This window comes from Gavialis gangeticus, unplaced genomic scaffold, assembly GCF_001723915.1.
Source record: "Gavialis gangeticus isolate Ggan-Ray unplaced genomic scaffold, GavGan_comp1, whole genome shotgun sequence".
Taxonomy (NCBI): domain Eukaryota; kingdom Metazoa; phylum Chordata; order Crocodylia; family Gavialidae; genus Gavialis; species Gavialis gangeticus.
This window is the reverse complement of record NW_017728994.1, coordinates 71,653,943-71,666,169: the sequence shown is the minus strand read 5'-3', so window position 1 is coordinate 71,666,169 and position 12,227 is coordinate 71,653,943. Positions and strand designations below refer to the sequence as shown.

Genomic DNA, 12,227 nt, shown 5'->3' with positions numbered 1-12,227 from the left:
ACACACAGAGCGGGGAAATGGCAGCTACAGACAGGGGGAGTGAGAGCGAGTGGGTGCATGGGAGTACAGTGACAACTGGGTAGAAGCGCAGCACCCACGCTGATATCCCGGGGCCAGTGCTGGTGGGGACCCAGAGCAGGACAGCCTGCCCACCCCCGTCCCCCATACGGCGCACAGCTCCCTCCCCCTCTGCCCCCCTGCAGCAGCAGCAGCCCTTGGGGCACTCGTGGCCCACTACTGGCAGAGCCTCCTGGTGGCACTGCTTGTGCCACATGGCCACAAGGCTCACTACTAGCAGAGCCACCCAGGGCCCAGTCCACTGGTGCACGCCTCAAACAGGACCAGGCCAGCTCTTGTTGTCACCTGGACTCCTGGCACTGCACACAAGAGCTGCATACCCTTGGACTGGGCCAGGTCCTGCCTCCACATACCCTGTGTGCTGTCAAGCCGGGCCAGCTCCATGGAGACAGGACCAGACTGGGCATGGCCTGACAGCATGCAGCTCTTACATATGGAGCTGGGAACATGGGTCCAGCTGGCATCAGGGACTCATTTCCCCACATACCAGCTGGCCAGGCCTCAGAAGCTCCTGAGGGCAAGTAGCCTGAGCTGCTCTCCAGGGCAGCTTTTTATACTGTAGTTCCCCCCGGCTGAAGATCTGGGAGCTGGGCAGGGTCAGTTTGCCCCAAGTGGCCCAACTTACCCCACACCAAAGTGTATGTTCAGGCATGTGTGCTGAGGCACAAATCTCCAGCACAAATTTGTGCTGCTGCTTTTTGAGCTGCTGCAAGCTCACATGCCTGCATGCCTGGACATGCCCTGAGAGTTGAAAATGGCTGTCTCACAAGATGGGTGAAGTAACACAGAATCATATGTTTCTGAAATACAAAAAGTAAGATGAAAACCTTGAGAATAAAGGCAGTCTCCAAGCTTTTCCACATTGCCTATTTTACAAAGACAGATTGGGAGATGCCATCTTTCCAAGCTATGTACAACAGTGTTCATGCCGCTTTTAGCAAGAAGAATACACAGAATTGGGTATTGTGTTTAGCAGAGGGCCTTTTTAACGGCTTTTTTCAATTTACTGAGATTTTGTATTTATCATTCACCAAGAAGCCTCAGAAATAAATACTATATGTAAGAGTAAAATACTTCCTTTTGTCTTAATGGCTGGCAATCTCCCTCATCTAACATGATAGCCTGCAAACGGTGATCCCACAACAGTGCTCTCTCCTCCGAGAGTATGTCTCATTTCAACTTTGGTTTGATTACCTAGTATTATTTAGTATTAGTGTTACACTCTTGCCTAGAGGACTTAGTCAAATTGGGCTGGATATTATAGAAACGTAATAGTAATCAAGTATCTCCTGCCCTGAAGAGGTTCCTGCTTGTTCTTGAAACCACACAAAGAAGCCTGTCTATTCTCATGCAAAGCTGTTTTTTTTTAATGTCAGGAAGACCATACAATCAGAAAAGTGCCAAAGGAAATTGCACATTTTTAATTAGCTGAGCCATAAATACACAAAATAAATAGTATCAATTTTAATATGCCATGAAAAAAATTTGTCTTACTTTTCTGCCTTGCAATATCACATTAGGGAACAGAAATATTTTCCAGAGGATGTTGTTCATGCATTTAATAAATAGTTGGACCAGATAACCAAGTTTTCTTTTCCACTCATATTGTTGATCATTCAGCATATCTTTTGAAATAAGCAGAAACAGTAGCTCTAATCAACATGTTTCTCTCAACTCCTTTGGTACCAAAATTCATCGCTGAGAGACATTTTACTACAGTCGTCTTTCAACTAGTCCAATTGCCTTTTTTTTACAGAATTTTCCAGTCTGGTCCCAGAAAGATTGGACTGTTCAGTGTTAATTATATACTAATGTGAGTCAATTAAGTGCCTACATTCTGTTTTTCTTGTAATCGGTGTGCTATGTAATACATTACATAGCACATGCTTATTAGAGTTGGTTAAACAGACTTGGGCATTTAAGTTTTCTTTCCATAGTTTGGTTTATTTCAGGGCTGTCCAACTTCTTAGCAGCTGGGGCTGCATGCTCCATGGGCTGCACCAGCGGGGTTCATATGCCATAGGGGCTATACAAACATGAGCCATCATGCTACTATATAAATCTGCGGTGCATCCGTATCTTGAATATGTGAAGTTCTGGTCCCCACATCTCAAAAAGGATGTAGTAGGATTAGGAAAGGTACCAAGAAAGGCAACCAAAACAATCAGGGGCCTTAAGCTGTTGCTATAACAGGAGAGACTAAGAAGCCTAGGACTCTTCAATTTGGAAAGGAAAAGGCTAAGAGGGATACTATACAGATCTATAAAATGAAGGATGTGGGCCAAGTGAACAGGGAACTGCTGTTTACCAAGTCCCAGAATACTAGAACCAAAAGCACCCAGTGAAATTAGTAGATGACAAGTTTAAAACCAACACAAGAAAGTGCTTTTTTATGCAACATGTAGTTAATTTATGGACTACATTGCCACTGGAGGTGTTGGAGGTAGATAGCAAAACAGAGTTAAAAAAGGGACTGGATAAATTAATGGACGATAGATCTACAATGGGTATTGAATAGAATAGTTGGAGAGGTTTCCTTTGGCATCTCTAAGCCAATAACGGTGGATGCCAGGAAGGACACCAAATTAGGTTGTAGATCACTCTAGAGATATTTGGTTCAGTACTACTCTCAGTCTACAGCATCCATTTCTGCCACTGTTGGAGAGAAAAAACTGGGATGGATGGATTGCAGGTCTAACCTGGTAAGGTACTTATGTTCTTTTGTTTCCTTCCCTGCTGCCCACACTACACAATGCATGCAGGTGCACGGGTACAGGTATCTCAGCCCCAACTTCAGCTTCCTGGCCATGGGCTCCTCTGCTGTGCCATTCTGGTGCCTTCGCTGTGGGTTTCCCTGGCACTGTGTGCAGTCACACTGCTCCACCCCATCCTATCCCCTGGGGCAGAGGAGGAAACAGAAGTCGAAGGGAATGGACAGTTCAGAGCATCTAGCCAGACAGTAACTCCTACAAATAATCAGGATCCCATTGTGTGAAATGTTATGTAAACATCCAGAAAAAAATGACAGTAGAAGAACTGCAGGAGCTATACTGGAGTTGTGTACAATTGAGAGGTGCTCATATGAAAAGATCATCCTCCTCTAGCCAATTATGTTGGTTTTTAACAGGAATACAACAATGAAGGATTGAAGTGACCAAGTATATTTGGTTCGTTCTCCAATGTCATTCTTATAAACCTGATTGAGATATATATAATCATCTACTAGGGCAGGAATACGGTTCTTTGAAAAGAAACATGGGCATCAATCTGAAGCCAACTATTACTTTCCTACAGGCCAGAAACCATAAAGACAAATTTAGACTGAAGGGAGCATTCATTACTTGATATTAAATAACATATATTGTAATATAGATGCTGGCTTCTGGAGTTCTTCTCTCCAGTGATTAGGAAAAATTTACACCCAGGTCTTATGTTCTCTACAGCTCAGCATCCTTTAATAAGTAGCTAAGTGAATATAATATTAAAATAGTTTCTCATATTGTAAACAAATTAAGGGCTTTTTTTGTATAGTTGTATAGCTTATTGGGGCCTTCATCATGATTTGGATCTCCAGCAGCTACTGAAACACATTTATTAAACATTAGTAGAAGTGCATAATCATACAATTTTGGTTTTCACAATCAATATTTATTATTTTAAAATTTGATTTCCTTAATTTAATCCAGAAATTATGATTATGTCTGGAAGACTAGGAATGCAGTCAATAAAAATGAGGCAAACATTATTGGCAAAGAAATATTTTAATTCATAGGATTCAACAAGAACTGGAACTTAGGTAAGTTAAGTTGTTCTATATGGTTCTTTATGCACAGAGGAAAAGGTTAGAGATGTTTAGAAAGGTTTTAAAACTAGGTGACAATGCATCTAGAGCAGTGAATCCTACATCTCTACAGGGGGCTCAACTGGATGACCCTTGAGCCCCTTCCAACTGTACTCTATGAGAAGCCTCATACCCATTCTCTCCTTCCTCTCTCTGTTCTACTGATGTTGGAATGCCTACTTGTAGCAGGCCTGCGCCCCACTCACTGTGACGCTGGCATCCAGGTGGCTGGTCTGCCGGCAGATTTGCCACCACCATGGGACCAGAAGAGGGCCCATGGATTGGCCCAGTGCTGAAAAGCTCCCTGGATAAGAGAAGCTCAACAGCTGAACTCTGGGGGAGAGAGGAGGGAGCACTGGCCGTACCTCTGGACATTATTTCTGCGACTGGAATCCCTTCATGGTGCCTGAGAACACCCTTACCTGCAGCACTGAAGTCTTTTCAGGGGCAGAAGCCCCACAGGACCAGACAATGCCATGGACAACTAAACACCTGAGAGGGAGAAACCAAGTGTCAGCATGGCAGCGGTAACCGATGGGTCACAAGGTGTGGACTTGATGATGATCTCACCCCCTCATTGGTTCGCTGACAGGTATACCCAGGGCAGCTGGGACAGGAAGAAGGCCACCCAAGAAGGATTGGTGGGACCCGCAGGAGGAAAGAACCTGTCTGATACCCCTGTGGCTCCAGCTGATGTGTTGCGGTGGCTGCGAACCCAAAATTACCCCTAAGGAGACATTGGGCTCACAGAGACCACACAGGCATGAAAGAACATTTCGCAAAGCAGTGCAGTATGTGGTCGGGCACAAGCCAGTTTAGAACATCAGCTTGCCTGGGATATACCTACCGCAAGGGAGTGCATGAGAGCCATGCAATGCACACCACATAAAGATCGGAATGCTGAGAAAATGTGATAGATGTGGGCAGCATTGTTGCCCTGCTCGCCCACATAATTTAAGCACTTTCAGTTCTAGTATTGTTAAGTTGCCAGTTTTTCAGTCGGTGAAGTCATAACCACAGTTTGGTTAAGAGCCGCAAGGACAGGCCTTCCATGAGAGCAAATGGTGCCACCTAAGGCCTATCCAAGATATCATGAAGCCCAAATCGGACCATCTGAATGGAAAGGGGTGGGGTGTAGGGGAGGAGGAGCCGCACAGAAGAAGTACCAGCTGAGTTGCCCGAGGACAGAGAAAAGCACTGAACTACACCTCCAGGTAAACTCTCAAACAACATCAAGTCATGGCAGGCGAGTAGACCTCCCACCCCCGGTAGCGTGCCCAGGTGGGCTGGGCATGCTAGCAGCAGTGCTGCAAGTGTGGGCCTACCACACTACTCCATCACTTCAAAGATCACATCCATTCATAACTTCCTCATACTCATTCTATCCAGCACTTGTAGGGCCTTGCGTTTGTCTGCCTGACACTGCCCAACAATTTTATACTCTTACAGAGGCCCCTTTTATTCTCACATTACCCATCTTGGATCAGAGGGTACTAATCACATCACAGATCACAATGGGCTACTTCACTGGGACTAGTGTTAGTAAGGATCATTACACTGAGCCACACAAATGTTGATCTGTGTTAGTGCTAGCTCAAGTTTGGAGTAGTCGCATGTTCAGCCCAGCAGGGGCCTGGTAGACTGAAAGGTAAAAAGTCTTCTCTCCCTGACCTCCCATTCCAGGCCTCCCTACTGCCCCCTGCTCTCTGAGGCTCCCTCCTGCACTATTTACTTGTGGCTACCTGCATTGTATATCCTGAGGGAGCAAGCAGAGAAGGGTTAACCTGCCTGCCTTCTCACAGCCCCCGCTTCCCCTCTCCACAGCACTACTGCTAGGCTGCTGCTTCTTCTCTGGGCTGAGCCTAATCAGAGAACCCACCCAGAGGCAGGGCACTGGTGGCCAGGCAGGCAGATTAACACTTCCCTGCTCCCCTGAGACAGACAGTGCAGACAGCCACAAGTAAGCAGAGGCAGGGGGGCAGAGAGCAGGGATCTGGGGCACTGGGGAGGGCAGAGGGGACAGTTGGTCAAATCTGGGGCAGTAGGGGACGGGGGTGGGTGGGGTGTTTACACTAAGGGGTAGGCTAGAGTAGCTACATCTTAGTGTATCATGAGCTGGGTAACATGGATCAGAGATAATCCTGCTTTGGAGTTCCATAACATTAAGATGCCTAATGAGTGCTTAAAACTAGTTTCAGGTATTAATGTGTAGACAGTCCAGGTGTTAAGAGCTCTAGGAACGTACCCCAAATTACCATGTAGCAAGGCCTAAGAGGCCTTGTAGGACTTAGCTCAGAATTGCTGTCTTGAGTTATTTTGTATGCATAACACATACAAAGTTCTGGTACAACTTTAGGCAGGATATTTCTCTCACTCTGAAAAAACTACAGATTAAAATTACTGGAGAATAATTTATCTATGTAATGGATTCTTAACTCCTTTGGAATACTTAGTCTAAATGAATCTATAGTACATGAATGAAATTAAGAGATTTAAAGAAAGAAATACAGTCTGAAAATGAAAACGAAGCTTTGTTCTTGCATCAGAATGTATTAGATCTTGCAATTTGCATATACAAATAATTCAGCAACATTCACTGGCATTATAAACACAGCAAGATCAAATTATAAATGTAATAAAAGAAAATATCAATAGTAGCTGAAACTGTATAATACATACATATTTTATAAAGATTTGACAAATTAAATACAGTTTGGTTTTACAGAAAAGTTTCAGTAACTTTACATTAAAAATGATACTAGGGAAAAGAAAACATTTCAAAATATTCAACACACAGGTGGCCAGGCTTATTTTAAAAGTTTAAAAAACGGATACATAAAAATATTTTTAAAAACACTGGTAATTACAGTATGCATTTTTTGTTAAGGACTCAATTCAGCAAAGCACTTAAAAGTACATGCTTCCAGAAAAATGAAACCAGCCAGACCTAAGTCCATATTAAATGCTTTATTGAATAGAAATGGACTTACAGCATGTACTTAAATACTTTGGTGAACTGGAGTCTAACATAACACATAAAAATAGACAGTCAAGTCAGTCACATAGTGACCAATAATGCATGTAGATCAGAATGTACATTTTCTAATCACTATTTGGCATTTTAATGCAATTCCATGCAACATAGAAAATGTGAAAGAAATAATCCTTATTATATACCTATTAGATTGTTGTATTAAACAAAACAGCTTTATTTAACTAAAAAATGGAAAACAAGCTTTCTAAATTATAGCAAGAAACGTCATTGTTTAGCCATATTTATGACTTTTGAAATATTTTATGGGGATTTCTTTTATACTTCAGACATCTTCAGGTTAGACATTAGGAAGAAATTGTTTACAATAAGGATAGCCAGAGTCTGGAATGGGCTTCCAAGACAGGTGGTGCTATCACCTAACTTGGAGGTCTTCAAGAGGAGGCTTAACAATCACCTGGTTGGGGTCATCTGACCTCAGTCCTCTTTCCTGTCAGGGGCAGGGGGTCGGACACGATGATTCATTGGGTCCCTTCCGACTCTAGAATCTATGAATCTGTGAATCCTTATAACAGCAGCAGGAATTTCTTCCTATTTTAGCAGTGATGGAGCCATGATGGTCCAGAAAACATGCGAGAGGCAATGACTTTTGTGGGTGATATCTTTTATTGTATCAACTTTATGGCTGGAATAGACTTAGACAAGCTTTCAAATGCAGTGCATTCAAAAAAGGGTACAAAGCTTGTCTAAGACTATCCCAACCATGCAGTTGGTTCAATAAAAGATACTACCCACAAAAATCCTGATCCCTTGGTATTTTAGCTAATTGTAACCAGACTATTGGTTTTAGTACCTGATACTTTGAGCATCTAGAGATAATTAACCTGCTGCTTTATTAGTGCTTTGAAAAGGCATCTGTTACAGTGGACTCATATGTCCACTTGGAATTACCCTGCAGTCAGTGTGGTAATCTTTACATATAGTCTGAGCCAGCAGATTTCATTGCATTATTACTGATGTAAGATACCATCCAGAAAAATTCATGGAACATTACAGACAGGTCATTCACAGGGCATAACAAGATAACATAGGATTGTTAAATAAAAATGTAGGCTGAATATCATGAAACTCCTTACAGTGAGATCTGTTGCCACTATAGAATAGATTGCCTCAGGAATCCATTTAAAACATGACTGGACAGTCATTTGAGAATTACTGTACAGAATAATCCTGACTGAGGAATGAAATAAAGTGTCTTATCAGCATCAAATCTGTACCACACTTAGTTGTTCCCTGTACTACAAATGGTACTGGCTTTTTGTAACTCAGTTTATTTCATGGCTTTTATTTTGATACATTTTATACTTTCAAAACATGCCAAAATTGAAAGCTTATTTAACATTTTTCTTTAGTCAAATGAAGACTTCTTCATTTTAAATGTATCCATTAATAACAACTCACATCAAATGTTTAGTCAAGCAACAAAACTGCTGCAGTTGTTAAGTGCATAATTATTGTACAAATAAATATACAGAAGTGCATTACTGGGAAGACAACAAGCAGTAAACGGCAGTGTTCAACACAGTGTGCTTAAAAACGTTTAACCCAAGTCTTTTTCTGTTCACTATGTAATAAAAGAAGAGGTGTGAACACCTTTATCCTTTGTGTTATTAAAAGTCTGACTTTACTCATTTCCAGACATAAATGAACATGGAACAAAATAGTGCAAGAATAATGTGAAGAGATCAGTTTATTTTTAAATAAGGCTTTTACGTTTTCAGGAGAAAGTCAACCAATTGAAAATGACAGACCTATTGCATATTAGATACTTATGTAAATTACTTATTTTTGTGCTCATTAAATTTAGGTAAGCCTTTTAAAGAGTGGGAAAGCTGCTTTAAAAATATTTCAACATTCAGATGCCTTGTGTATTTCCAACCCCCAAAGTAAATCCTGTTCAGGGTTATAATAAAGATTTTATTTATTTTTCTTAGTAATAAGGCTTTTCAATAGTATTTTCATTAAAAATATATCTATATACACATACTTTTTTAGATTAAGGAAAGACTTCATTTTTAAATGGGGAAAGGATATTTTAGGAATGGTTTATAAGAGCTTCTTCCTATCAATAGTTTACTATTGATACAAGTGGCATTTCCCTATTAATATGTTTCTCAAAACTTAATAACAGATGTTTGTATTTACCTTGTTGCTTGTTCAAGTAGAGAGATTGTAAGTTTCTCTTTCTCTCCCCTATAACTATACACATCATAACATATTTTATCAAACATATATATGCTTGTGACAAAAGAAAAAAATCCCTTGAAATAGTTGGCAGAAGCTCATGGGTAGCAAAAACATTTGCAGCTGAATTTAGTCTTCTGATGTGCAAAAGATTCTCAAAATAGTGAAAAAACGTCACCCATAAATTAAAATACTGTATTTATTTTGAAAAGGAACATTTTAAAAAGTTGCATTCCATTTAAATAAAAGCAAAATAAAATGGACCATGCTTAAATGGAGCAATTTACACTGATGCATATCTAAGACCCCTAACACATTCATGTAAAGGTGCCATGGGATCTGATCTCTGAATTGGAACCCTCTGAATCGATTTGGAGAGATTCAGAAAGATTTGGACATAGACACAGCTTTAAATGTTTTTTCTACATATCTCCAGGTAGCAGGCAGCTTGTGAATGCTGTGATGCTGGGCACATGGACTGTCCTACAGAAGCATGGGGGGCTCCCCAGTGTGCTCAGCAGGAGACCCGGAAGTGGATCAGATGCCGGAGAGCATGCCAGGGGCCACCCCGTGCATCCCAGCTTGGCAACTGGTGACTCCTGGGTCTGGGGGGGGGGGACTCAGGGTCCCCCCACGACCAATCGCTGAGCCAGGGATGTGGGGGGGCGGGGGGCAGCACGCTCCCTGGTGGACCCAGAAGTACTTCCAGTCCACTTCTGGGTTCACTGCTGAGCATGCAGGACAGGGGCAGGAGGAGGCACGCTCCTGTGGGATGTTCCATCCACCCCAGCATCACAATGTTCACGAGCCATGCCCGGTTCTTTGAGGTATGTAGGAAAAACATTCAAAGCTGCGTCTATGGCCGAATCACAGGTTCTCTGAATCAACATCGAATCTTCAGATTTGGCGGAATCGAATCAGGGACAGCGATCTGAATCAGTGAATCAAATCACTGTCCCCGATTCAGCTGAATCCGAATCAAATAGGGTCTGTTTCATACATCCCTACTACCTACTATATACAGACTATAAAAAAAACACATTGTTGTCAATATTTATATTAAAGCTGAAGTTGGGTTGTACATTATTATATGGCAAGGGCCAAATTCTGACATCTTCACAGTAGGTGCATCTACATGTGCACTTTACTGTGGAGTAGACTCATTAGCAAAGCATCACTGTACTTGTGCATTAAACTAATTAACTCTGCCATAAGATAGTACTGTCAGGGACAGTACTGTCTTACAGTGGAGTAAATAACTGCACTGAAATGAAGGTGTAGACAGTGATGGGGTGGCTTGCCTGCTGCCTAGCCATATGGCTCTGCAGATTCAGCATCCTCATGCCCCAGCCAGCTCCTCTGCTGCTTGATGCCACCACCTGGAGCCTAGGGCTGACCCCTTGTGTCCCCTGCCAGCCCAGGCCTGCTCTACCCCAGCTCAAACTGAGGACCCAGGAGCAGTCTAGTCCAGCTCCGACAGGTCCAGAGTTCATTGCTTCACCTTAATTTCACATGTAGATGCACCCAGTGAATAGCACTTTACCCTGTAAAATGTGTAGTTGCTTCTAGTGAAGCTATTCATGGAGCAAGCTGCAGCTCACTGCGACTAAGGGTATCAGAATATGACTTGATAAAATCAATTTTTTGCTACTGACTTTAATGTGAGAAGGTCCCAGGTCAAATAAAAATATTTGCTATGATTCAGTTTTCTATATGAAAATAAAACAGCTTTGGAAAATTTAAACACTGCTAACCAAGGAAAATTAATCACTGACATATTTTAATTAAAACATTCAATAAAGGTAAAATTGAAGATTTTACCATTATTTAGAACAAAGATGTATATAACATCTTATACCACATGGATGTATTGTATATGAACACTTAATATTAAAAGATATCTGCTTTATCAACTTACAAGTTTATGCAGCAAATGTAACTTTGAGAACAAAATGCAAAGTAATACCATTAATGGTATGAGTCAAGAATCAGAATGACAAATATGAAATAAATTAACAAGATTTACAAATATATACATTGGCTATTAAATTAAAAAAAATAAGGCAGGAAATTTCATTTAAAATTAGCATAATCAGAAAATATATCAATGAAATCTTGTACCACTTTGTAGCAGAATTCATACTGTTCCTAAAAGAGAGAGAGAGAGAGAGAGAGAGAGAGAGAGAGAGAGAGAGATTCAAATTTACTTTGTACGTTATGATTACATTAGAATAATCACATTTAGGTACATCAACTGGAAAAGTACAACACACTCTAAATTGTGCAGGCTTATGAAAAAAACCCAAATACGTCTGCCACGTTGATCCACATTTTATTATTTATGGTTACTGTACAAAAGGTTTTTATGTACAATTGTATTTGCTTGCACTGGTGCTATTTTAGTGCAACTGAGTCTGGTAGCAGTTTGGGGCAAAACGGGGGAATTTGGATTGGGAGGCTGAAAGTGGTGGTCATCTGTAAGAAAACTTTTTTTCAAATTAAAAGTCATCCAGTTTGAAGAAAGGGAAGGTGGGCCTACACTATTATCTAATATCGGCTTGAAGGTGGCAAAGAAAGGGCCAAATCCTGCTTCATTTTTGAAAGAATGGATTGACGTGCTTAAGACTAAGGGAAGGTTTAAGACTAAATCCCAAGTGGATGAAGATGCTTCCCTGAAGAGTAATATAATTTCTGGGCTTAGGCACTTAAGACAAACCTGTACTCAGTATTTTCTGCTGGCTAGGGCAGGTGATTCCCTAGTAACTGTAACAAATGCTCATCTGGGGCTCTTAACTCTCTCCAGGCATTGTACAGTAAACCTAAGTGCTCAATATTGGGCCTGTGAGTTTTGCCACAGATCCAGAAATTGCACACTGCAAACTTTCACTAGAAAACGAAAACATTTGGATAATAACAAGCACAACTTTCAGCAAAGCTTTTTTTTTTTTTTTTTTTTTTTTTTTTAGAAAAAATAAAACTAGAGATTTTTGTTCAAGGCAGTTATACAATATTTATTTCAGCCAGTAAAACATACACCTTTTGACAAAGATCCTTATTGTTAAATACCTTACC

The 12,227-nt window shown here is 41.1% G+C and overlaps 1 protein-coding gene across 3 annotated transcripts in view; it reads right to left on the bottom strand.

Annotated features, from left to right (window-relative positions):
* Positions 1 to 10,526: 10,526 nt before the first annotated feature.
* Positions 10,527 to 12,227, bottom strand: part of PTPRE (protein tyrosine phosphatase, receptor type E) — a 235,412-nt gene continuing 233,711 nt past the window's right edge. For all 3 annotated transcript variants that reach the window (XM_019502996.1, XM_019502997.1, XM_019502998.1), the window contains one exon: positions 10,527 to 11,303. In XM_019502996.1, the coding sequence (XP_019358541.1) occupies positions 11,229 to 11,303 (75 nt within the window). In that variant the 3' untranslated portion in view covers positions 10,527 to 11,228. The remainder of the gene's footprint in view (positions 11,304 to 12,227) is intronic.